The 26,282-nt window shown below is 41.9% G+C and overlaps 1 protein-coding gene across 2 annotated transcripts; it reads left to right on the plus strand.

The window, feature by feature from the left end:
* The first annotated feature begins 9,791 nt into the window (after positions 1-9,791).
* USP1 (ubiquitin specific peptidase 1) lies at positions 9,792-25,485 on the plus strand. 2 transcript variants are annotated; one of them, XM_030812926.1, is made up of 9 exons: positions 9,792-10,537; positions 12,930-13,168; positions 15,255-15,375; positions 15,923-16,027; positions 16,832-16,992; positions 18,407-19,098; positions 21,014-21,184; positions 22,133-22,334; positions 23,934-25,485. In XM_030812926.1, exons 2-9 carry the CDS (start codon positions 12,999-13,001, stop codon positions 24,667-24,669), a joined length of 2,358 nt encoding a protein of 785 aa, XP_030668786.1. In that variant the 5' UTR covers positions 9,792-10,537; positions 12,930-12,998; the 3' UTR covers positions 24,670-25,485. The 2 variants fall into 2 exon arrangements, with proteins under 2 accessions (XP_030668786.1, XP_003265213.1); XM_003265165.3 differs by lacking the exon at positions 9,792-10,537 and having other exon boundaries at positions 12,851-13,168.
* Positions 25,486-26,282: the final 797 nt, after the last annotated feature.

Genomic DNA, 26,282 nt, shown 5'->3' on the forward strand with positions numbered 1-26,282 from the left:
AAAGGATGAAATAAGAAAACAGTTCATTTACAGTGCTTTTTTAAAAAAAAAGTTTTTTGCCTTCTTCAAAGTTATACATAGGCCAAGTGTGGTGGCTTATGCCTATAATCCTAGCACTTTAGGAGGCTGAGGCAGGAGGATCCCTTGAGGCCAGGAGTTCAAGACCAAACTGGGCAGCATAGCAAGACCCTGTCTCTAAAAAAAAAAAAAAAAAAATTCAAAGTTATACATGTGCATGAGTTAAAGGTTTCAACATATCTTCCTATCCTCCAAGGCAACCAGTTTCAACTTTTGACTGATTCTTTGGTATTTACCTTCACATGTCTAAATAACATGTTTAGGCCAGGCATGCTGGCTCACACCCATAATCCCAGCACTTTGGGAGGCTGGGGTGGGTGGATCACTTAAGCTCAGGAGTTCGAGACCAGCCTGGGCAACACAGTGAAACACTGTCTTTACAAAAACAACGCCAAAAAATTAGCTGGGTATGGTGGAGTGTGCCTGTAGTCCCAGCTATGCAGGAGGCTGTGGTGGGAGGATCATTTGAGCATGGGAGGTTGAGGCTGCAGTAAGCCTTGATTGTACCACTGCACTCCAGGCTGGGTGACAGAGACCCTGTCTTAAACAAAACAAAACAAATATGTTTATATTTCTTCTTCTTAATTTTTTAGTTACCATTTTGTTGATTTCCCAATATGGAAGATGAGGATTTAGCTTTCTTTTGTACACTCCTTTGCATCTCCACCAATCATGTACACTTTCAGTTCTTTAATTCTCCTGAAACTTATAATTTGCTCATCCTGCACAATCAAGAGGATGTAACTGATGTAGTAGATCAATGTGATGCAGGATGCCCAGAAGGTCCAGATCTTTTCAGGCTATTTTATGATAGAGGGCAGGAATACTGTTAATATAGCCCTGGAACCAAACTGTAAATGTGTACTTTTTTTTTTTAATAAAAAAGAAATAGACTTTGGGCAGCCTAGATGGGCAGATCACAAGGTCAGGAGATGGAGACCATCCTGGCTAACACGGTGAAACCTCATCTCTACTAAAAATACAAAAAATTAGCCGGGCGTGGTGGCGGGCACCTGTAGTCCCAGCTACTCAGGAGGCTGAGGCAGGAGAATGGTGTGAACCCGGGAGGAGGAGCTTGCAGTGAGCTGAGATCGCACCATTGCACTCCAGCCTGGGCGACAGAGCGAGACTCCGTCTCAAAAAAATAAATAAATAAAAAGAAATAGGGTCTAGCTCTGTCACCCAGGCTGGAGTGCAGTGGTACAATTGTAGCTCACTGTAGCCTCAAATTCCTGGACTCAAGCGATCCTACCACCTCAGCCTCCTGAGGAGCTGGGCAGATGCTCACCACTACGTCCAGCTAATTAATTTTTTTTTTTTTTTAACGTAGAGATAGGGTCTCACTCTGTTGCCCACACTGGTCTTAAACTCCTGGCTTCAAGCAATTCTCCTGCCTTGGCCTCCCAAAATGCTGGGATTACGCGCATGAGCAACCACATCCAGCCAATGTGCACTTTTGTCTGTTTCATGGAATGCCACTGTTTCTGATCCTTTCTTACGATTGGAATAGAAAAGAATGCATTCACTAAAATCAGTGGTGCATACCAAATATCTGATGATGTATTAATCAACTCCAGCAAATACACCACATCTGTCATGACAGCTGCGATCAGGCCTACTAAGGGGTTGCACTTGCAGTAATCTACTGTCATCCTTCAGAGTCCATCTATTTTTGCAGGGCCATATGGTGAATTAAACAGAGATATGATGGGAATCAGCACCTCTGTTTCCTTTAAAATCTAAAGAGTGACACGAATTCCTGCCATCTTCTCTTGAGATATAATATTGTTTGATTTCTGGTAGGTGTTTCCTATGTGTCCCCCCAAAATTCATATGTTGAAGCCATAACCCGCAGTATGACAGTATTTGAAGGTGGGGTCTCTGGAAGATAACTAGGTTTAGATTATATCTTAGTCCATTTGGGCTGCTATAACAGAATACCATAGACTGGGTGGCTTATAAACAACAGAAATTTATTTCTCATAGTTCTAGAGGCTAGGAAGTCTAAGATGGAGGCACTGACAGATTCTGTATGTGGTGAAGGCTTCCTGGCTCAAAGACAGGTGTCTTCTTGTTGCATCTTGGCCTGGGGAAAGTGTGAGGGCACTCTCTGAGGTCTCTTTAACAGGGGCACTGATAGCATTCCTTAATCATCTCCCAAAGACCTCACCTCCAAATACCATCATGCTGGGGATTAGGTTTCAACATGAATTCTGGGGACACAGAAGGTCATGAGGGTAAAGCCCCCACCATGGGATTAGTATCCTTACAGTAAGAGGAAGAATTCAGAATTCAGAATTCCCTCTCTACACACTCAACACTGAGAAAGGGCCACGTGAGGACACAGCAAAAAGGTGGTTGTCTGCAGGCTAGAAAGAGCCCTCACCAGAAACTGAATCTCCTGGGACTTTGATCTTGGACTCTCCAGCCTCCACTACTATGAGAAGTAAATGTCTGTTGTCTAAGTTTCCCGGTATATAGTATTTTGTTATAGCAGCCTGAGCTGACTAAGAGACCGTGCCATGTTTCCCTGGAGCTGGGAAGCAGTTTCAAAGGCTTTCACTTGGCCTTCTCCGCCATTATAGCTTTTACCCCATAGGCAAAAGTCCTAATGCATTTGCATCAATTGCCAAAAATGACAACCCCATTATAGATTTGAAGAGTGGGGAAATGACCATTAGGTGTGGTCACAGATCCAGTAGTAAACTCACTCTGAGCCGGACCTTGCCATGACTCCATTTATTAACTGGCTTCTCTATGTCCCCATTATAACAGAAGGCCACGATGATGCTTGTGGTCTGTGGATAACAAGTTAAATTCATACCCTCTGTCTCACAATCCTTGGAATGTTTGGGTATGTCCATTTCCCCAGGGTACAATTACCCAAGTAAATGACTAAAGATCCCTTTGCGGAAGGACTGAGGAAACCATTACCATTTATACTTGTAGAGGTATAGCAAGGTCCTTCCTCCTGGCCTCTTCAGTCAATGGGTTCCAGGTCTAAAAACGCTCTGGTCTGGAAACTAAGGAATTGACTATTGGGTGACTATCCTTAGCATCCCGGTCATCGATCCTTAATTTTTTTTCCCACTGGTACAAAATAATAGAGCTTAGTTGGTTGTCTATCTATTTTGCCCCTAAAGACACCACCATCTAGTAACCATTTCTATAACTCTCTGAGGGTCAGGTCCCTTTGGTAGGTCATTATAATTGCGACCTCCTGGCTTCTGGTAATTAAGCACTGCCAGTTGGCCAGTATTGTTTTGGGGTCTATCATCTCCATTGCTATCAGTGAGTCAAAGTCTGGGAGGCCTCTGCTACCATCAGTCCTGGCTTGCAGAGAGCCACCACTGACCATTTTAGTGATGTTTATGTCCTTTGCACCAGTGCATTCCTTATGGCCTTGGTAAATGGTGTGTCCTCTGGGTCTTCCCTCAGAACATAATGATCATAACCTTCCAGCCGTATGTAATATATCCACTCTAGCAGACCCATTTGTGTGAGCCTTTTAATCCCTTTTTGAGCCACCTGCCTGCCCTAGCACTCCTAGCATTTCATTTTCTTTTCCCACACTTTTAGGAGCCATTGTAGTAGTTAGTGAGTGTTCACGTCAATTCTTGGGGGTTCTTGGCAGAATATTAAATCCTGTGTTTGGGAGAATACTCCAAATTCAATATAACTTTCCCATTCAATTTTATGTTCCAGCTCCCCTTGCTTAAGCATCATCTGAATCCAGCCCCATGCACTCTTCCGAAGCTCCCGTTGGTACATGCTTGTCTAGGTCTCACATCTTCTTTGGGGAACAGTCCTTTACCTCCACCCATCAGGCACAGCACCTTCCCAACTAGGTTATGCTATGATTTAATCCTAATTATAGATCTACTGGCCAGAAGGCTAGATGACAGGTGTGAGTGCTGACGGAAGGGAGAACATGCCTTTCAAGTAGAAGCCTCTGCAATGTCTTCTAGTACACGAAAGTGATAGCTTTTAGTAGGGAGGAAGGGCCACACTGCAGGCATCAGAGGAGCCTGGGGAATCAAAATTTTCATGATCACTACCCAGATGTCCCCTCCATGTGTCAGGGTGCTAGATTTTCTCAACCATGGCCCTGACTTTGACACAACAGACCTATTTTAGGCATTTAACCATCTTTTAAGTTTGGCCACTCTAAAGTTGTCTTGATGCTCAGCTTTCTCCACCCTTCCCCTGCAGATGAGCTGCTTTTTGTGCAACAAAGAGGTGCTCTGGCTTTCACACCAGACCTTCAATTGCTTATTACCTACCCTTAGCTGTTCTTTATTTTTCTGTAACCAATGGAGTTTAGCAATAGCCATCCAATTCTATTATTCTTATAGCTACAACTTCCACCATATGTGTTAACTGCCAGATATATCACACCTGCAAGTGCATTCTCTTTCACCTGGTACATCATCCTGACTGGACCATTACCTTGTGCCAGGAGCTGACTATGCTTCACCCACCACCTGCTAGGTAGTCTATAATTCAGCTCCCAAACCTCATCTGGTTGTCTACTTTCTCCAACCAATCCTCATACTAATTCTTGCAGGCAGGCTTCTTGAGGAGCAGGTGCAGAGAGAGACAAAGCTGGAGCATAAGATGTGAAAGGAAGGGAGAGGAAGTAGGACTGGGAAGAGAATGAAGTCAAATTCCAGTACAGGTCCAATAAAGCTTTGGCCAGCCTGGCTAAGAGCTCTGGCGTGAATACTGCCCATCAGAGGTGTCCAGTGGTGGGCCATAATGGCTGAGCCTTTATAGTCCAGCCTTGCTTAATCACCCAGTTTAGGCTGCAAAGAGCATGGCTGTGGGCAAGGCCATTGTCTGAGACTGAAGCAGAGTCTGATGGAACTGACAACTGGAGGTACTCTTTGCAGCTTGGGAGCAAGTCCTTCCTTGAAGGGGGATCTGGGCAGCTCATCTCCATACCTACCACAAGGGCAAACATGCCCAGCACATTCTCTTTTCAAGGAACCAAAAGCTGTAGAGTACTTTTCCATTTTTCATCTTTTGGGGATATCTTCACCAGCTGGGGATTTTTTTTAACCTGGTAAGGGGAAGCATAGCAGAGAATGCTATTTGTCCTGTAATATCCATTCTATCCTTCTTCCTTAGTATTATAACCCGATTTTTAGTTGGGTATATGGCCACCCAGAATAATGTTGTTGTCAAATGAGTAAGTTCTGGCCAATGGGCTATAAGTAGGAATGGTGTGTACAGCTTCCAGGAAGTATCCTTAAAGAGAGGGGACCATGGTCATCTCTGTCCTTTTTTCTTTCCTGCAGAGGAGTGTAGACATGATGGCTGGAATTTAAACAGCTATAAAGGACTGAAAGGTAGAAGCCACATGTTGAGAATGGAGGAAATTAATTAGGTCCCTGATGGTCACAGAATCACCATACTAATCTAGACTGCCTACTTCTGCATTATGTATACATGATAAAGAAATGAATTTTAATTTTAGCTAAGGACACTTAAAAATATTCTGTTACTTATAAACAAACCTATTCCTATTGGATGCAGAGTTTGGTTCCTATAAATTTGTGCTACACATAACTTCAAAAGAAATGTGGTGTTTAATGGAAGCATTTGGGCAGTGGGTGGTAAAGACTCAGATACTGCAAGATGGAAAACTGGTGACCTTTGTTCTCCAGTTGCCAGACATTTGGTAAACATGTTGCCAGCTTTAGAAGACAGATCACACACCAATCAAAATTGTGGCATGAAGGGAAATGGTTGGAAATATCTATAAACTTGGCATTTGCTGGCTTTTTCTTGACACTTTAAACCAAGTTCTATGAGAGATGAATTCAGGCCAGAAGTAACCAATTTGCATGTAGAAATGGAAAAGAATACAGTTTTGCTAAAGGAGAAATTCTGTCTGTAATCCAAGTGGATTAAAAGTCTCATAATTTGGGCTGGATGTGGTGGTTAATGCCTGGAATCCCAGCACTTTGGGAGGCCAAGGCGGGTGGATCATGAGGTCAGCAGTTCAAGACTAGCCTGGCCAACATTGTGAAACCCTGTCTCTATTAAAAATACAAAAATGAGCTGGGCATGGTGGCACACGCCTGTAATCCCAGCTACTCGGGAGGCTGAGGCAGGAGAATTGCTTGAACCCACGAGGTGGAGGTTGCAGTGAGCCAAGATCATGCCACTGCACTCCAGCCTGGGGGACAGAGCAAGACTCCATCTCAAAAAAAAAAAAAAAAAAAAAAAAGTTTTATAATTCGAAGCTTTAAAGGGCAGAAAAAAACCCCACTTCTTCTATACCTTTAGACTGAAGTACAGTTGGCCCTCCACATTCATGGGTTCCATATACATGGATTCAACCAACCACAGATCAAAAAACCTTATGAAAAAGGTACACAAAGTTCCAAAAAGCAAAACTTGAATTTGCCATATGCCAAGTGTTAAATACTATGTTAAATCCATGTCAATGATGTGTAGGCATTGTATTAGGTAATTAAGTAATCTAGAGATGATTTAAAGTATACGTGGGATGTGCATAAGTTGTATGCAAATACTACGCCATTTTATATATGGGACTTTAGCATCCTCGGATTTTGATATCCGTAACGGTCCTGGAACCAATCCCCCATGGATACCAAGGGATGACTGTACACAGAAACAGTACCTGTGAAACTTTGGAAGGAAATATGCCTGGCATTTACCCACACAAGACTGACAAATATAGGATTGAGAATGCTGTGAACCTATTAAATCCCATTGTTTCCAAAGGGATTAGCTGTCATTAAGAGTGGGGTAGCTGGGGAGCACACAGAAACTAGGAAAAAAGTTTCTGGGCTTAAAAACTCATCTAGGCAAGAACTGTGGCTAGAATTTCTCCCACAAACAACTGACTGAAAGCAAAAAGATGAGAAGCATATTAAATTTTTACATTAATTATATTGCCAGAGACACACCAAGCTTCTGCTATTGCTATTGACAAGCACAGTTGTGGAGGTGTTTGATTTTTCTGAAGCAGCATTAGCAGAAGCCTCAGTGTCCAGCCACTTGTCCTGTGGGCCTTGACAGACAGGACGTAGGATATGCATGGCACTGGTGCAGATCATAGTGGGTATAATGTGGTTCCAGGGTCAGCAGCACAAGCAGCTTTCTGATGGTGGAGGTTTCCTAGGCATGGCAGCAGCAGTGTGATTCAGAGACGTCATTTCCTGATCATAGAAGAGTCATTGCTTCCTTGGTGGCCTGGTTCTGGAAGACTTTGGGACTCATTCCTGAAAAACTAATCTAGAGCCTATTTAATCAACCCTCCCAAGTATTCAATACCTTTGTGTTTATACTAGCTGAAATGGATCCTATTTTCCGCAACTGACTCTTAACTGATGCCACACATTGTGTACAGGAAGAATAGTGGCTGCAGGCAATAGGATCTCAGGGATATGGAAAAGTAGAATCGCTTATCTGTTCTCGTAGAGTTTGAAAGTAGCAATAATTATGCTAGTACTAGAAAATGAGACACTGCTAGTCTGTGGTGCACAATGGCTAAGAAAGACTGACCTATATATTTTCTAATCTTGTCCTTGTGTATTTCGTGATCTGCTGGTTCAACATCTGTTTGTACGTTAAACACCTCAATCTTAATATTCTAAGAACGATGATCCCTCCCATTGAGCCCACTAAGACCCTCATTTTAGCAAGAACCAACACTAAGTTGCTCAGGTTAAAAACAAAGTCATTGTTACTCTTGTTTTTTTTCTTTTTTTGAGGGGGCGGGTGGTGGAGGGCAGGGTCTCACACTGTCGCCCAGGCCGGAGTACAGTGGTGCATCTCGGCTCACTGCAGCCAGGGGATCCTCCCCCCTCGGACTACAGGCACGTGCCACCACACACGGCCAATTTTTGGAGTTTTTTGTAGCGATGGGTCTTGCCATGTTGCCCAGGCTGATCTTGAACTCCTGGGTTCAAGCGGTCCACCGGCCCTGGCCACCCGACCTGTTTTTTCTTACATTATCATACAGCCAATCCATCAGTAGAACTCGTTGGCTGTGCTCAAAATATATCTTGAACCCTACCAGTTTTCAACATCCCACCATCTTATTTCAGACTACCATAATTTATTCCTTGGCTTATTGAACCAGCATCTTGGCTGACCTTTCTGCTGGTACTTTTTTTTTTTTTGAGACAGAGTTTTGCTCTTGTTGCCCAGGCTGGAGTGCAGTGGCGCGATCTCGGCTCACCGCAACCTCCGCCTCCTGGGTTCAAGCGATTCTCTTGCCTCAGCCTCCGTAGTAGCTGGGATTACAGGCCTGCGCCACCACGCCCGGCTAATTTTGTATTTTTAGTAGGGACGGGGTTTCTCCATGTTGGTCAGGCTGGTCTGGAATTCCCGACCTCAGGTGACACGCCCGCCTCGGCCTCCCAAAGTGCTGGGATTACAGGCATGAGCCACCGCGCCAGGCCCTGCTTGTACTCTTGAAGGTCAACGTGTAATCCCGCTACTCCCCAGCTCAGAATCATCTAACGACTCCCATCTCCTTACTCGGCTTACCCAGGGTCCTGCCTTTCTCACTCATCTCATCTCCTCCCATCTTCTTTCCCAAATTCACTGCGGTCTTAAGCGCCCTGTCCTCCTTGCTTCTTTTCAAAACACCAAGCACATTAAGCTTCAGGACGTTTGAACTTGCTGTTCTCTCTGCCCGCACCATTCTTCCCTCAGATTCCTCCAAGCTTTCATTCAGCTCTGCTCAAATGTCAACTCAAAGAGGTCTTTCCAGACTACTGTATCCATCACTTATCTTAGTGTCACTTATATCTCCCTCTCCAGAATGTAATGCTCCTTTATGACAGGAAATGCCTTTCATCCCTCGCGCCTTGAAAAATGCCTGGCACATAGTAGGCACCTTAAAAATACTTGATTAACTGGATTTGGCCTGAACGTATCCTGCTTAACTGCAGCACTTGAGCTGAGGTCACCTCACCAAAGCAGGCACACAAACACAAAAGGAAGCACACAACCAGATGAGGCCTGCCTGCCGCTCCTGAACCCTTTGGGAGGGCTCGCGCGGGAACCCTGGGAAGCTCCCGCGGCCGGAGCTGGGCCTGAAACTGTTCTTTCGTTTCCTCCTGCGGCCGAGAAGTGGAAAGGGTAAACAGGCGAAAATGAGGCGAACAGGGGCTGAGGAGCGGGCCTCAGCTCTACAGCATTCGCCTGAGAATGTATTGTTATCCGTGGCAGCGCCTTGTCTCATTGGATGGCCCTAGGCCTAGCGTGGCCGCGATTCCGAACTGAAAGCCCGAGCGCCGCGGCATCCAACCGGGCAGCCATTTTCCGAAGCTCCTCTACTGGTAACCCCGCCCCGGCGCGTACGCACGAAAGGAGGCGGGGCTTGCCGCGAGGGCCTCGCTCCGGAAGCCGCACCCTCCGCGGCGTCCCACCGTCGAGGATTAACAAAACGCCAAACAAGATTTTAACAGTCGGCAGCGAAAGCGCGCACTCGAGCGCCAATGAGAGCGGAAGGAGGGGCACTGCGCCTGAGGAACACTCCGTATGTCGAACAATGATTGGCTGGAGCCCACCTTTCTTCTTTTTTGCTATTAGATGGGCTTCCTGCTCCCGCCCATTTAATTGGCTTTGGTCTAGGTACTTCTGATTGGCTTCCCCCGGGCGGTGGGAGGCGCGGTTTTGGGGATTGTTCATCATGGATTGGTGAATTTGGGCTCCTTCTGGAGGCGGTGGCCCATCCCGTTTGCTCTCTGTCCCGTCTCCCGACCCGTACGCTTTTCCCTCAACTCGCGCGCACGAATGGTTAAAAAAAGGGTGTGAGGCTCGAGCCCGCCAGCCAGGCCGCTAGCACCTCGCGCGCGCCCTCAGCGAGGACCCGCACGAGCTGCCCGGCTCTGTGCCTGCGTTGTTTGAAACTGTGGAACCCGTTAGGCTCTTGGGGAACTACAGTCCCAGCTGGCTCCGGAACCCGTGCGTGCCAGGGGCGAGTAGCCGTCGCGAGACGGCTCCTGCCTTTCGTGTCTCTGCAGCGTGGAGACTGGAACCGGCAATTTCAAAGGACGCCACGTTCAATCGCAGCGCTGGCGCGGGCGGAGGCTAAAACACGGGGGTCCTGAGACTGAGGAAAACGCGCCAAGTTCCCCTCGGTGGCGGGGTACTAAAGACCCTAGCGGTTCAGCCGCTCGGCAAGCGGGGCAGCTGCTTGTTGCGCTCCTGGCTACCCCGGGGCGGGCGCAGATGGGCGCCGCTCCCGGGATGTAGTTGGTATCGGTGCAAGGCGGGAGCGAGCGGCGGTCGGGGTTCCCGCTCTTGGGAGCGGATGGTCACTCCCCCGCGGGGAGGGCTATCCGACCAAATTGTCCTGGGGCCGGGGACCCGGCGGGCTCGGGGCAGGGACTCACTTGTCGCACCCACACTCATTCGGGTTGGACTTGCCGGCGTCACCGCCGGGGACCTCGCTTTGGGCCATGACCAGGTAAGGAGGGCCTGGGAGGAGGGGCCGGCGCCCGGGCGCGGGGGCAAGTTCGGCCGGCGCGGGAGAGGAGCTGCTGGGGAGACCCCGGGACCGTGTTGGCCTCGCACCCTGGTCGAGCTGCCAGCGGGAGCCGTGTGTGCCTCGGGCGTGGCGCCTGTCTTGCCGCCGCCGGGACGCGAGAAGGCAGGTGCGGGCTGGGCGTAAATAGGCCAACTCCGCGGCGAGGGCGCCCGGCGCGGGGGTGTGGGCCGAGGACGCTGCCGCCAGCCTCCCCCGACCGGGCTGCCCGGTCGCTCGCTGCTCGTCCTTCCAGCTTTCTTTGCGTTCCCGAGAGCGGTGAAGGATGGGGAGAAAGAAACGTTTCCACGCAGGTTGCCCTGTGTCGGTAATTGCGAAATTTTACCGCGCATTTTCTTCGCTTACACTTTTTCAAGAAGTGTTTAGAACGCCGCGTGTCTTAAACCTTGGCGAAGATGTCCTTGTAGATTTTTCTTGAAAAATCGGAATCGAGTCGTGTCATCTTACAAAGAATTTAAAACTGTCGGGACTGAGTGTTCACGCTGTCAACAGATAATGGTCGATTCGTCGTGCTTTCTGCGAAAGTTGATTTAGTTACAGGAGAAATATTTTGGATGTAACAGCCCCCCAGTTATAAGGAAAGCCAGGAGCAAGAAATAGCAAGGAGGATACTGCACCTGGCAAAATGTGTCATTCTCGGTGTGAGCTTTGCTTTGAGGGGCTAGGAGGTTTGGTTTGTTGATTAAGCTGACGATCTGCTATTTCACCTGCCTAATCAATTCTTCCCTTCTATGAAGTCTGATTACTCTGTCGGTTTGAGATCCAGTTTCTGTCATCCATTAAATTGGCTCTCGAGAAAAACTTTTTATCAGAATCATTAATGCTTGGCGATCCCTGAGAATTTAGCGCAGGTTGGTTTATCCTTCAGAAGACAGCGCTTCCTCAGAAGCATTAGGTGGACAGGAGAGTAAGCGAAGTTGGAGACAGAATGGGGAGATTGATCAGCTTTCCAGTTCTTCCTGACTTGGGTCTCAAAAATGGTTTCAGTGCTGAGTTCAGTGTGAATTCCTAGATCAGTGTCAGCCACGTGAAATGCTTATTAAGGATGGAATTTGAGTGAGTCTTGTGTAGTTCATTTTATTACTCTGCATTTTAAATTTGAAACTCGTTGCTGAAGTTTTGGGCTTTAAGTAATTTTATGGTAATACTCTAGTCAGATAATTTTTCCTCACATGTCCTGAAAAATAGGACTGATGTAGAAAATATTAACTCCTACAAATGTTGCCATATTTTTTTCATGTGAAAGTTTTACTTTAAAACAGGGTGGGAAAGTTGCAAATGGCAAACCAAATCATCTTTTTTTCCTACTCAAAGCACTATTTTTAAAATCCAAAGTTTTTTAAAAAGTTTGGAAAACGAGTATTGTGGTTTCTAGTGCATTAAGAATTGGATTTACACAAAGTGCATCGGACAGTTTTTTGTATCACGGTCTCAACTTTGCTAGTGTTTTATTATCTTTCACTTACGGTTTTAGGTATAACTTAACACATCTCTATGCCTTGAATGCAAATTATACTTTAATAAGCTTTTTAGATACTTTATTTTCATGTATTCATGTTAATAACTAGAAAAGGCATTGGAAGAGAGGACTCATCGTCCAGCACTACTTTGATTTTCCATTCATCCTTTCCTACCTTGTACTTGAGAATTAGAGGTGGTAGTGCTCAGTCAATATTTTCTGAATGAATCATTATAATGAAATTTTTTTTTTTTTTTTGAGACGGAGTCTTGCTCTATGGCCCAGGCTGGAGTGCAATGGCACGATCTTGATCTCGGCTCACTGCAACCTCCGCCTCCCGGGTTCAAGGGATTCTCCTGTCTCAGCCTCCTGAGTAGCTGAGATTACAGGCGCCCGCCAACAGGCCCGGCTAATTTTTGTATTTTTAGTAGAGATGGGGTTTCACCATGTTGGTCAGGCTGGTCTCGAACTCCTGACCTCGTGATCCACCTGCCTCGGCCTCCCAAAGTGCTGGGATTACAGGCGTGAGCGGCCGGCCCTTGAAATATTAACTCGTTACTACTTATACTATTTTACTGTAGGTCTACTAAATAGGATATTTTGTAATGCGACCCTTAATCCATAGCAGGCTGATTTTAAAAATTCAGTAGCTTCTGTTTTTTGTTCTTTAAGAATAGTGTGGTATGCTTCTTCATTTAAGCAATAAATATTGAGTGCTTATTGGCAGGCATTAGGTTTTCAAATATTAGTTTCTAATTTGTACCATTCCCTTGGTAAATTTGTTTTCAGAATTGATGATTTTGTTGCCTAAAACTGATAACCAAAAACTAATGAAACTTTCTCTGTGATTAACAGATATAATTGGTGATTACAGCTTTCCTCTATAAATTAACTCTTGACACTCCTTGGGATTTGAAGAAAAAAATGCCTGGTGTCATACCTAGTGAAAGTAATGGACTTTCAAGAGGTAGCCCATCAAAGAAAAACAGACTTTCCTTAAAGTTTTTTCAGAAAAAGGAAACTAAGAGAGCTTTGGATTTCACAGATTCTCAAGAAAATGAAGAAAAAGCTTCTGAATATAGAGCATCTGAAATGTATGTATCTTACATTTCTGTATACTTTAAAAATTCTACAGTGAAGCAGCAGTGAACTTGGTTGACACCTCCAGTCTGGCTTGATAGTCTATAGCGGCACAAAAAAGTACACTTCAGTGTACTTCTTAGTCAAATCTAGCAGTTTATAGTAGGAACAGCAAAACTGGTGGTTCCCGGTAGGAATCACATCCATAATGTTTAACTCATGAACACTGTGCTCAGCCTTTTAGACTAACTTGGAGAAACATTTATTGACTAAAATTGTCTTTCTGAGTTTAAATTTGATTATTTGTAGTGTGAAACATTTGTGTAGGGGTAAAAGGTTTTATATATATATATTTGTTTGGTTCAGAAGACTTGACAGTTATAAGACATTTTAAACTCTGTAGTCATGTAACTAGTCATACCTGTTGGAGGCATACGATTGCAAGTTATAAAAATAAACAAAAATAAGTAATGCTTTTGATGCAAATAAATTATTTAGCTACAGAAAATAAATCAGAACAAAGTGGAATACTTTATTCCACCACCAGCAGCTCTAGCTGGAGTCTGTACTACTTCCCTGTTTAACATATAGGCACTCTGCTGGGTGACTAAGGTGGATTTGGTCCCATATATTAATTTCCTAATAGCTATCAATAACCAGTTGAGATTGTGTGAGAGTGAACCTTTTGTTTATCAGCATTCATACTTCTGAATACTTTGAGGTGCTAGAGTAATAATAGCTAGCAATCGTAAAATAAATGAAAATACTGGGAGGACCTAGTGGTTTTTTGTTGTTGTTGTTAAAGAAGTAAAAGAATAGTAAACTTGAGAAGCATTTGTTTTTTGAGATGGGGTCTCCTTGTGTTGCCCAGGCTGGTCTTGAACTCCTGGGCTCAAGCAGTCCTCCCAAGTAGCTGGAATTACATGTCAGTGCCACCACACCCACCTGAACGTTTTATTTTTAAGTGAGGGATAGCTACATATTTTTTTTTTTTTTTACTAGCAGGAAGTCATACATAATTCTCTTCATAGACTTTCTTTCCTCTGAATTTTTATTAACAGAATCTTACTTAGTGCAGCCTCTCCCAATTATTGTCATGGTTAGTTTACTCCCAGGTTTCTGTTCAGTTAAACTACTTGATTAAAATGTCAAAGTAGATGAAACAAATCACAGTCTCTCAGTTCCTCAATTTTCTACTCTGTAAAATAGGATTAACATCCTTTTAAGGGAATTGTTCTGTGGCTTGTTACTTGTTTTTTTTTTTTTTTTTTTTTTTTTTTTTTTTTGAGACGGAGTCTTTCTCTGTCCCCCAGGCTGGAGTGCGGTGGCGCGATCTCGGCTTACCGCAACCTCCACCTCCTGGATTCACGCCATTCTCCTGCCTCAGCCTCCCGAGTAGCTGGGACCACAGGCGCCCACCAACACGCCCGGCTCATTTTTTTGTAATTTTTAGTAGAGACGGGGTTTCACCGTGTTAGCCAGGATGGTCTCGATCTCCTGACCTCGTGATCCACCCGCCTCGGCCTCCCAAAGTGCTGGGATTACAGGCTTGAGCCACCGCGCCCGGCCCTGTTACTTGTAATAATGTTTTTAAATGCTTTTGAAACATTTATTCTGGGCATATAGCAATTTTTGAGCCTGTATTTCTTTTTTTTTTTTTTTGAGAAGGAGTCTCGCTCTGTCGCCCAGGCTGGAGTGCAGTGGCACAGTCTTGGCTCACTGCAAGCTCCACCTCCCGGGTTCATGCCATTCTGCCTCAGCCTCCCTAGTAGCTGGGACTACAGGCACCCGCCACCACGCCCGGCTAATTTTTTTTTGTATTTTTTAGTAGAGACGGGGTTTCACCGTGTTAGCCAGGATGGTCTCGATCTCCTGACCTCGTGATCCGCCCGCCTCGGCCTCCCAAAGTGCTGGGATTACAGGCGTGAGCCACCGCGCCCGGCCTGAGCCTGTATTTCTTAAAATGTCATCTGAACAAGATTCACATACTTTTCAGATTATACAACTTTCGGGAAAAGACTAAATCCACAGAAGTAATATTTTCACCTTGTTTCTTTAAGATAACTACTTGATTATTGTTCTCCCTTCTATATTTCATAGTGATCAAGTTGTTCCTGCTGCACAGTCTTCACCTATAAACTGTGAGAAGAGAGAAAACTTGTTACCATTTGTGGGACTGAATAATCTCGGCAATACTTGCTATCTTAATAGTATACTTCAGGTAAATTGACAATTTTGCTATATAATAAAGCTTTGGTAGGCAAAGAATGATGGAACATTTAATGTTTCTGAGTTATTGGAGGACTTTAATGTCCATACTGTCTTTGCCTTTGATTGTAAATAAACCAGAATAGGCTAAAATAATTTATTAAACTTCCTTTGGGGTAAGAGAAAGTGATAGACTAAATAAAGGTGGGATAGCAAAATTGAGTAGACCTTAAGTGGAAGGTCAAACCTTTCATTTCTTTCTCTGATTCCTGGTGCTACAGTGATATGTATCTTATCCCTTGGAAGTAACGTTGGTGTTGTGTTGTGTGTTCTTGTAACCTTAAAGTCTTAGCAATGTCTGCCCAGGTGCAGTGCTTTGTGCTAATGAGGGAAGACACTGGGCTACTACTGATGAGGTGGAGAACAAATTTTGACACAAAACTTAATCTCAGAATTTTAGGTAATACACATTAAAAGTGCTCTATAGAAAGCATGATGTTTTAATGATTTTACGTATACTGTTTGTTCAGTAAACACTTAGACAGTCTCACTTTTTATAGGTATTATATTTTTGTCCTGGTTTTAAATCTGGAGTAAAGCACTTATTTAATATTATTTCAAGGAAGAAAGAAGCTCTAAAGGATGAAGCCAATCAAAAAGACAAGGTAAGAAAAATAAAGAACAGAAAATAATGTAAAAAGCAAAAGTAAATTAATGGAAATTTATTTGCCTGGAAATGAAGAGGATGGGGGGGTGGATGACAAAAGATTATTTCTCTGTTAACGAGCTATTGTCAGGCAATTATTTTTCATTCTTTCAAGGTAGCTAACTAGATAATTCCCTTTTACAGTGTTTGCTTCTGTAATCTGTGTATCAAACTTCTGTTACTTGTATACTATACATTATTGTATACTATAATCACAATATGTCATACCCATGTACAACTTACCCATTGTGTTTTCAAATTGAGTTAAAATTTAAATACATTGTAATTCACATAAATAGCAATTCAAAATTCCTCTTAAAATTACAAAAAAGACCAGGCGTGGTGGCTCATGCGTGTAATCCCAGCAATTTGGGAGGTCAAGGTGGGTGGTGGATTGCTTGAGCGCAAGAGTTTGAGACCAGCCTGGGTAACATGGCAAGACTTGTCTTTACTAAAAATACAAAAACTAGTAGGGCGTGGTGGTGTGAGCCTGTAGTTCCAGCTAATTGGGGGCTGAGGTGGAGGATTGCTTGAGCCCAGGAGGTTGAGGCTCCAGTGAGCCGCCTCAAGCCACTGCACTCCAGTCTGGGTGACAGAGACCCTGTCTCAAAATAAAAAAATAAAAAATAAGGCTTATTTGTACATCCCTTAAAATTAGTGCTATTATGCAACTTAGAAAACCTAGTATTCTTAAGTAAGACAAAGGGGGAAGGTACTTAATTTGTTCATAAAATTATTGGTTTGTGTGTTTCTTTCTTGACAGGGAAATTGCAAAGAAGATTCTTTGGCAAGTTATGAATTGATATGCAGTTTACAGTCCTTAATCATTTCGGTTGAACAGCTCCAGGCTAGTTTTCTCTTAAATCCAGAGAAATACACTGATGAACTTGCCACTCAGCCAAGGCGACTGCTTAACACACTCAGGTATAGCCTACAATATAATTTTAGGGTTTCAATTTAGCTACTTGTTTATATCCTTGGAGGAGAATGATATGTGAAGAAACAGGAATAAAGGGCAAGGAAAGTAGAAACTCTAGGTCCACAGTCCTTTTTATCCCAGAGGCTCTGAATACTGGAAATTTTTTTCATAAATTTGGTGCTAAATTCGTTAGATCTGAATATATTATATGAGGCTTTTTATAGTCATTCATATTTATCTCTAACGTGAATATTCATACATCTTTCTATAGAAGTAGTAATGTGTTTAATTATAGAGTACTCCCATATCAAGTCGGTGATAAATATTATATGCCATATTATCATTTAATCTGAAAATGTCTGAATTTCTAAATGCGTGGTCCTAAGGATTTCACATTAGGAATTATAGGACTATATTCAAAATACGTATAAGAACTATAAATTCCAAATATTCTATTTTTATATGTGATTAGAGGAGAACTGTTGGCTAACTGGATTAGATCGCTTTTTGGTATTTTCTTAAAAATGAAACTTTACGTATAAAATAGCTTTATTCAAATAAAATTATAGGGCAAGTCTTGAAAACAATCACTTAAGCGTTTAGTTTAAAAATAGAACTAGGTGCAATATATTGCTATACCTTAGTTAAAAGGTATTGTAGGCTGGTCACAGCTCACACCTGTAATCCCAGCACTTTGGGAGGCCGAGGTAGGTGGGTCATTTGAGGTCAGGAGTTCAAGACCAGTGTGGCCAACATGGTGAAACCCAGCCCCTACTAAAAATACAAAAAATACAAAAATTAGCTGGGCGTGGTGGTTCACACCTGTAGTCCCAGCTACTCGGGAGACTGAGGCAGGAGAATCGCTTGAACCCGGGAGGCGGAGGTTGCAGTGAGCCAAGATTCGCCACTGCAGTCCAGCCTGGGCAACAGATCAAGACCCTTGTCTCCGAAAAAATAAAAATAAATAAAAAATGCCATTGTAGCGTGATGGCTAAGAGCGGGTTTGAATACTGGCTTTTCATCCTAAGTAGTCTGTGACCTTGGGCAAGTTATTTAACCTCTGTGCCTTAGTGCCTATATCTGTCAGTAGTGGTGATAATAGTACCTCATAGGGTTATTGTGAAGATAATGTATACATAGAAGATAAAAAACATTTTGACTAAAACCTGGTATATGGTAAGCATTATCTAAGTATTATTAATATATTTAGAAGAGGATCAAAGTATAATGAAAATAGGGTACAATTTACTCTTACTTTTAGTTACAGGTAAGAAATTCCAAATTAGTGCTGAATAAATGTCTTGACATTTAACAAATGAAATAATTTATGATTTTCCTTACATGAATTAATTTCTATATAGACTTTATGTACTGTATCTTCAAAACTAGAATAGATGAAATGGAAATTTTTATTTATAGGGAACTCAACCCTATGTATGAAGGATATCTACAGCATGATGCACAGGAAGTATTACAGTGTATTTTGGGAAACATTCAAGAAACATGCCAACTCCTAAAAAAAGAAGAAGTAAAAAATCTGGCAGAATTGCCTACCAAGGTAGAAGAAATACCTCATCCGAAAGAGGAAATGAGTGGTATTAACAGCATGGAGATGGACAGTATGAGGCATTCTGAAGACTTTAAAGAAAAACTCCCAAAAGGAAATGGGAAAAGAAAAAGTGACACTGAATTTGGTAACATGAAGAAAAAAGTTAAAGTATCCAAGGAACACCAGTCATTGGAAGAGAACCAGAGACAAACTAGATCAAAAAGAAAAGCTACAAGTGATACATTAGAGAGTCCTCCTAAAATAATTCCTAAGTATGTTTCTGAAAATGAGAGTCCAAGACCCTCACAAAAGAAATCAAGAGTTAAAATAAATTGGTTAAAGTCTGCAACTAAGCAACCCAGCATTCTTTCTAAATTCTGTAGTCTGGGAAAAATAACAACAAACCAAGGAGCCAAAGGACAATCTAAAGAAAATGAATATGATCCTGAAGAGGACTTGGGGAAGTGTGAAAGTGATAACACAACTAATGCTTGTGGACTTGAATCTCCAGGAAATACTGTTACACCTGTAAATGTTAATGAAGTTAAACCCATAAACAAAGGTTAGTATAATTCTTAGACTTTGATAGGTAGAAGCATTAGCAGCTACAGAATTAGAATTTTCTCTTCCTAGATACATGTACAATATAATCTCTGGCTAAAATTGTTTCAAGAGAAGGAAATTTAACACTGAATGTGAACTACGGTGTTTTAAGTGCTATGCTTAGTGTGTATGTATATATTGTATTACGTGTGTGTGTGTGTGTGTGTGTGTGTGTGTGTGTGTGTAATGTCATTAAAGTAATTTTAACTTATAGCTTATAAAGTAGGGAAGTTCAGCCAGGTGTGTTAGCTCGCACCTACAATCCCAGTACTTTGGGAGGCCAAGGTGGGCAGCTCACCTGAGGTCAGGAGTTCAAGACCAGCCTGGTCAACATGGTGAAACCCCGTCTCTACTAAAAATGCAAAAATTAGCCAGGCATGGTGGCGCACGCCTGTAGTCCCAGCTACTCGGGAGGCTGAGGCAGGAGAATCGCCTGAACCCAAGAGGTGGAGGTTGCAGTGAGCCAAGATTATGCCACTGCACACCAGCCTGGGGCGACAGGGCAAGACTGTCTCAAAAAAAAAAAAATACGAATAAAGTAGGGAAGTTCAGTATATTTTAATGTACATTTAAGAGTACATTTCCCTTTATGCAGTGTTTGACAAACTGATGAAGGACATTGCATTTAGTGAAATTCTTAAAGTAGAGACTAAGTACAGTCATGTGTTTCTTAACAACAGGGATATGTTCTGAGAAATGTGCTGTTTCATTGTGCGAATATCACAGTGTACTTACACAACTAGATGCTAGAGCGTACTACACAACTAGCCTATATGGTATAGACCAGGATATCTAATCTTTTGGCTTCCTTGGGCCACACTGGAAGAAGTGTCTTGGGCCACACACAAAATACACTAATGATAGCTGATGAGCCAAAAAAAAAATCAAAAAAGTCTCATAATGTTTTAAGAAAGTTTATGAATTTATTACAGGCTACAGGCAAGCTTTGCATGGCCTATTGCTCCTGGGCAACAAACTTGTACAGCATGTAACTACTGAATACCGTAGGCAACTAGTACAATGGTATTTGTGTATCTAAGACACATCTAAGCATAGATGTGTAAACATAGGTACAGTAAAAATCATAGACTACTGTCATATGCGGTCCGTTGTTAAATAATTGAAACGTTGGTAGGTGGTGCCTAACTGTAAGTTACACCATACTTGAACTAGATTTTTACCTAGTTTTGTCCAGATCTACAGATATCAGGGAAAATGTGTAATATTGATATGGTGAATAGTTTTACCGGAAATGTCATCCTTATTCTGGGTTTATTCTGTGGGGAAGTGTCTGTAGGAAGGGAGTTACAATACAACTGACTTTTTTTTAAATTTAATTTAATTTTTTAAATTTTTTTGGAGACAGAGTTTTGCTCTTGTTGCCCAGACTAGAGTGCAATGGTGTGATCTTGGCTCACTGCAACCTCCACCTGCCGGGTTCAAGCAATTCTCCTGCCTCAGCCTCCCGAGTAGCTGTGATTACAGGCATGCGCCACCACGCCCGGCTAATTTTGTATTTTTACTGGAGACAGGGTTTCTCCATGTTGGTCAGGCTGGTCTTGAACTCCCAACCTCAGGTGATCTGCCCGCCTCACCCTCCCAAAGTCTTGGGATTACAGGCATAAGCCACCGTGCCCGGCCTACAACTGACTTCTTTTAGCGACAGTTAGTAATTCATAGTCATATGATTCATATCTTTACAGGGACCTTAAATTTCATTAATAGGGTACCTCTAATCTAATAATGCTAATAAGCTGATCTATGAAAATGAAACTGTTATTCATGATATACTTTATTTAAATGGAAAATTGGTTATTTGGACTATAATGAGAAACTAATCTGTATAGGCTTACGTTTTCCTATTTTCATTTTAGGTGAGGAACAAATTGGTTTTGAGCTAGTGGAGAAATTATTTCAAGGTCAGCTGGTATTAAGGACGCGTTGCTTGGAATGTGAAAGTTTAACAGAAAGAAGAGAAGATTTTCAAGACATCAGTGTGCCAGTACAAGAAGATGAGCTTTCCAAAGTAGAGGAGAGTTCTGAAAGTAAGCAAAATTGGAGTCTTGTGTGGACCATGATGGAATATTTATAATTCTTTAACAACACAAAGTTTAATAGTAGCTGGTGTAATTAGGGAGGGGAAAAAAGCTAGCTTTTAGTGTCTAATGTAACCTTTCTGCTTATCTGGCCTCACTTATAAATGGTTAGCATTTGGGAAATTGTGACATCTTGATTTTGATATAGAGTGTGTTAGAATGGAAAACTGAAATGCTTTATTAAGTGTACTTTTGGGAACCTGAGTCTTTCAGAGCTACTGAGGTTATTTTTTTATTTTTTTGAGACAGTCTCGCTCTGTTGCCCAGGCTGGAGTGCAGTGGCGTGATCTCGGCTCACTGCAAGCTCCGCCTCCTGGGTTCATGCCATTCTCCTGCCTCAGCCTCCTGAGTAGCTGGGACTACAGGTGCCCGCCACCACACCCGGCTAATTTTTTGTATTTTTATTAGAGACAGGGTTTCACCGTGTTAGCCAGGATGGTCTCGATCTCCTGACCTCGTGATCCACCCTCCTTGGCCTCCCAAAGTGCTGGGATTACAGGCGTGAGCCACTGCGCCCGGCCTACTGAGGTTATTTTTAACACAATAATTGAGCCACTGTTGTGTCTAGTGCATACCACAAAATATGGAAATACCATAGGAAATAATCATGAGACAGGTTTACCTGTCACATACTGAAAGTCGGCAATTAAATGTAAACAGACTAGGCTTATTTTGTTTTTGCTGTCTATCATATTTTTTGGCTGATCAAATATATTTAAAAGATATGTATACTGTTGATGCACTTATGAAAGTAGTTTCTTAAAGTAAAAAAAATCTAGTTATTTAGGAATGGGTCGGTCACTTGAAATTAAATGCTAATTTTGAACATGAAACTTTGTGGTTTATTTTTGAATGTCTGAGAGAAGTATTTGTGAGTGAAAGGATTCTCTTTTTTAGTTTCTCCAGAGCCAAAAACAGAAATGAAGACTCTGAGATGGGCAATTTCACAATTTGCTTCAGTAGAAAGGATTGTAGGAGAAGATAAATATTTCTGTGAAAACTGCCATCATTATACTGAAGCTGAACGAAGTCTTTTGTTTGACAAAATGCCTGAAGTTATAACTATTCATTTGAAGTGCTTTGCTGCTAGTGGTTTGGAGTAAGTATTGTCAATAAGAACTGTATGAAGAAAATGAGCTGCTGTAGAAGATAAGCTGTTCAAAATGCTGTATTAGTAGGAATATAAAGTACTGAAATGAAGTAGATTGTAAAGATTGCTTTAGTAAAGTTTTGTTCTCTTATTAACAGTTTCCCTGTAAAAATGAAACAACTTAAATCCTTTTGATATGAATACATATTCTATTAAGTATGATTTCTTTTCCTTTTTTTTTTTTTTTTTGGAAACAGGGTCTCATTCCAGTTGTCCAGGCTGGAGTGTAGTGGCACAGCCTCAGCTCACTGCAGTCTTGACCTCCCAGGCTCAGGTGATTCTCCCACCTCAGCCTCCTGAGTCGCTGGGACTACAGGTGCATGCCACCATGCCCAGCTAATTTTTTGTATTTTTAGTAGAGACGGGATTTCACCATGTTGCCCAGTCTGGTCTTGAACTTCTGGACTCAAGCAATCCACCTGCCTTTGCCTCACAAAGTGCTGGGATTACAGGCATGAGCTACCATGCCTGGCCAGTTTCTTTATTCATCTTTTCATATTCATTCCCTCTTAGATGTTAGTAGCAGAATTCAGTAGAACTGACTAAAGCAAGGAACAAATTTTGTATACATCAAGATTTTTTTGAAGGGGCGAGAAAGGCTAAATTCTTCCTAGTTTTAAGGTAAGCCAGGAAATCGAACTAGTCTTTGAACAGTTTGGGAAAAAAGTGCTGATTGTTTTGGATAGTCTGTTTTTTTCTGACATGTATAATGTCATTGTATATGTGACTCCTTTGTACATTAGTTGCTTGTTTGAAATTACCACGAGGGCTTCACAGTAGCTCTCTCACACTTGATTATGTCAGAAGATAACATATAGCCCCTTACTCAGTGGACCTTCCCTTTGCTAATAGTATAAAATGCTATTTTATTTACTTTCCCAAATTTTGGTAGAGAAAAACTTCACACTAAAAATGACTAAAATGGGCTGGGCATGGGTGGCTCACACCTGTAATCCCAGCACTTTGGGAGGCCGAGATGGATGGCCTGTACCCGGGAGTTCAAGACCAGCCTGGGCAACATGACAAAACCCTGTCTCTACAAAAAATAACACAAACTAGTTTGGTGTGGTGGTGGGCACTTGTAGTCCCAGCTACTCGGGAGGCTGAGGAGGAGGAGCCTGAGGTGGGAGGATCACTTGAGTCCAGAAGGCTGTGGTGAGCCATGATTGCACCACTGCACTCAGCCTGGGTGACAGACCCTGCCCTAAAAAAAACCCAAAATGTAACATTTTCGGTTCGGGTTCAGTCTATTTAAAATACCATTTATTTTCTTAACTGCACAAAATTAGGAAAATAAAGGAAAAAATACAATTATTTCCTCCACAGAAATGCCTGAATATTAGAAGTTAAATATTTAAGTATTTTTTGTTTCTGCATATATTATAAATATTATTCAAAGTTGGGGTCTTGTTTTGATTCTGCTTTTCTGATATATGAACACTGGATATTAAGGGTTCATTCAGATTTTTACTTGGTTTCAGATTGGGGTATAACATTTTGAATTTAAAATGGAACTGCAGGAAACCTTTTCTTTTTTTCCTCCCAAAGGTTTGATTGTTATGGTGGTGGACTTTCCAAGATCAACACTCCTTTATTGACACCTCTTAAGTTGTCACTAGAAGAATGGAGCACAAAGCCAACTAACGACAGCTATGGATTATTTGCGGTTGTGATGCATAGTGGCATTACAATTAGTAGTGGGCATTACACTGCTTCTGTTAAAGTCACTGACCTTAACAGTTTAGAACTAGATAAAGGAAATTTTGTGGTTGACCAAATGTGTGAAATAGGTAAGCCAGAACCATTGAATGAGGAGGAAGCAAGGGGTGTGGTTGAGAATTATAATGATGAAGAAGTGTCGATTAGAGTTGGTGGAAATACACAGCCAAGTAAAGTTTTGAACAAAAAAAATGTAGAAGCGGTTGGACTTCTTGGAGGACAAAAGAGCAAAGCAGATTATGAGCTATACAACAAAGCCTCTAATCCTGATAAGGTTGCTAGTACAGCGTTTGCTGAAAATAGAAATTCTGAGACTAACGATACTAATGGGACCCATGAATGTGATAGAAACAAGGAATCCAGTGACCAAACAGGCATTAATATTAATGGATTTGAGAACAAAATTTCATACGTAGTGCAAAGCTTAAAGGAGTATGAGGGGAAGTGGTTGCTTTTTGATGATTCTGAAGTCAAAGTTACTGAAGAGAAGGACTTTCTGAATTCTCTTTCCCCTTCTACATCTCCTACTTCTACTCCTTACTTGCTATTTTATAAGAAATTGTAGAGTGAGTGTATTTTCCTTGTGTATATATTAAACACACCCACACAAACATTGGTAAAGTTGATTACATCAAAGAATCTTTAGCTTATCTTTTGAAGCTACTGGATATTATTGGTCTCTCTAGGTTTTTATATAAATAGTGAAATTTGAATTACTGAAAACCATGTTAATTTTTAGAACTCATTTTCCTCAATAGAGACTAGTGATGCATTAGCTTCTGGGAACAAACTTGTATCGGTTCTTAATTATCCAAAACGGAGGCATTTAAACACTTGGATTTACACCAATCTTTTGTGTTTGCTTTTTAAAATAAAGTGCTCGTATTTGTATTCTCCATATTTTGGAGTAATTATCTACATGATGTTTATAGTTCCTGTGGTTTTTCACCCAAGAAGCAGAATCTCATTCAGTACATTTAGTTTTATAAGAGTCATGAAGCTAAATCCTTGGGCTATGTCAGAGGCACAAAGTCTAGAATGTGTGTATTCACAATGGTGTATGTACATTTTGTGCCTTGATTCACTAAGAAAAGTGTCTCAGAAAACCCGGACAGTTCGCTTCTACACAAGAATTTTATATGTATTTATGAAGATGATTCTGTATCCTAGTATATCTTTTTGGGCATGGACTAATTTGTATCTGTTTAACTCATATTCTGCACGATCTGTATATAGTACATCAAACTTAGAGGTGTGACCTTAAATTTAACTTTTTTTAAAAACTGGGAGGTCAATAAAATTTAAACTGCTTAACTATGTATATGAATATTTGAATTTTTTACTTGTATATTTTTATAAATACAGCTGAATTTTCTTAAAGAGAATGTGTGTATATATGTATATATATGAGAATAAGCATGCATAATTACCTTTATTACTGAATACTTTCTGACAGTGCAGGAGAAGTTTTTCAAAGAGGAGAAATTGTGCTTAGTCCATCCATCCAAGCTGTCATACTTAAAAGAGGTTTATAATGAAATTTGTTGCATCTAATTGTCCTTTAAAGTAGACATGATTTAATGGAATCCAAAACTGGAAAAGTTAAGATGATGCTTTGGGCACACATAAAAACTTGGTTAAAATTTCATTTAAACTAGTATACTGAAGTGGTAAGTGATGAATGATTTCATGACTTGTTAAGGGACATTCTTGGTACCAAGAGTTTTTCCTAGAAATGATTCTAACTATATAAATGATATTGAGATAACACTATAATACCCCATTTCAACAAGGAGTACCTTCTCAACTAAAAACAAATCACAGTAGGCTGGGCGCAGTGGCTCATGCCTGTAATCCCAGCACATTGGGAGGCTGAGGCTGGTGGATCACGAGGTCAGGAGATCGAGACCATCCTGGCTAACATGTGAAACCCCGTCTCTACTAAAAATACAAAAAATTAGCTGGGCGTGGTGGCGGGTGCCTGTAGTCCCAGCTACTCAGGAGGCTGAGGCAGGAGAATGGCATGAACCCTGGCGGCAGAGATTGCAGTGAGCCGAGATTGCACCACTGCACTCCAGCCTGGGCAACAGAGCGAGACTCCCTCTCAAAAAAAAAAAAAAAAAAAAAAAAAAAAAAAAAAAAAAATCACAGTTACATAATCTTACATTCTTCCATAGG

This window comes from Nomascus leucogenys, chromosome 5, assembly GCF_006542625.1.
Source record: "Nomascus leucogenys isolate Asia chromosome 5, Asia_NLE_v1, whole genome shotgun sequence".
Classification (NCBI taxonomy): domain Eukaryota; kingdom Metazoa; phylum Chordata; class Mammalia; order Primates; family Hylobatidae; genus Nomascus; species Nomascus leucogenys.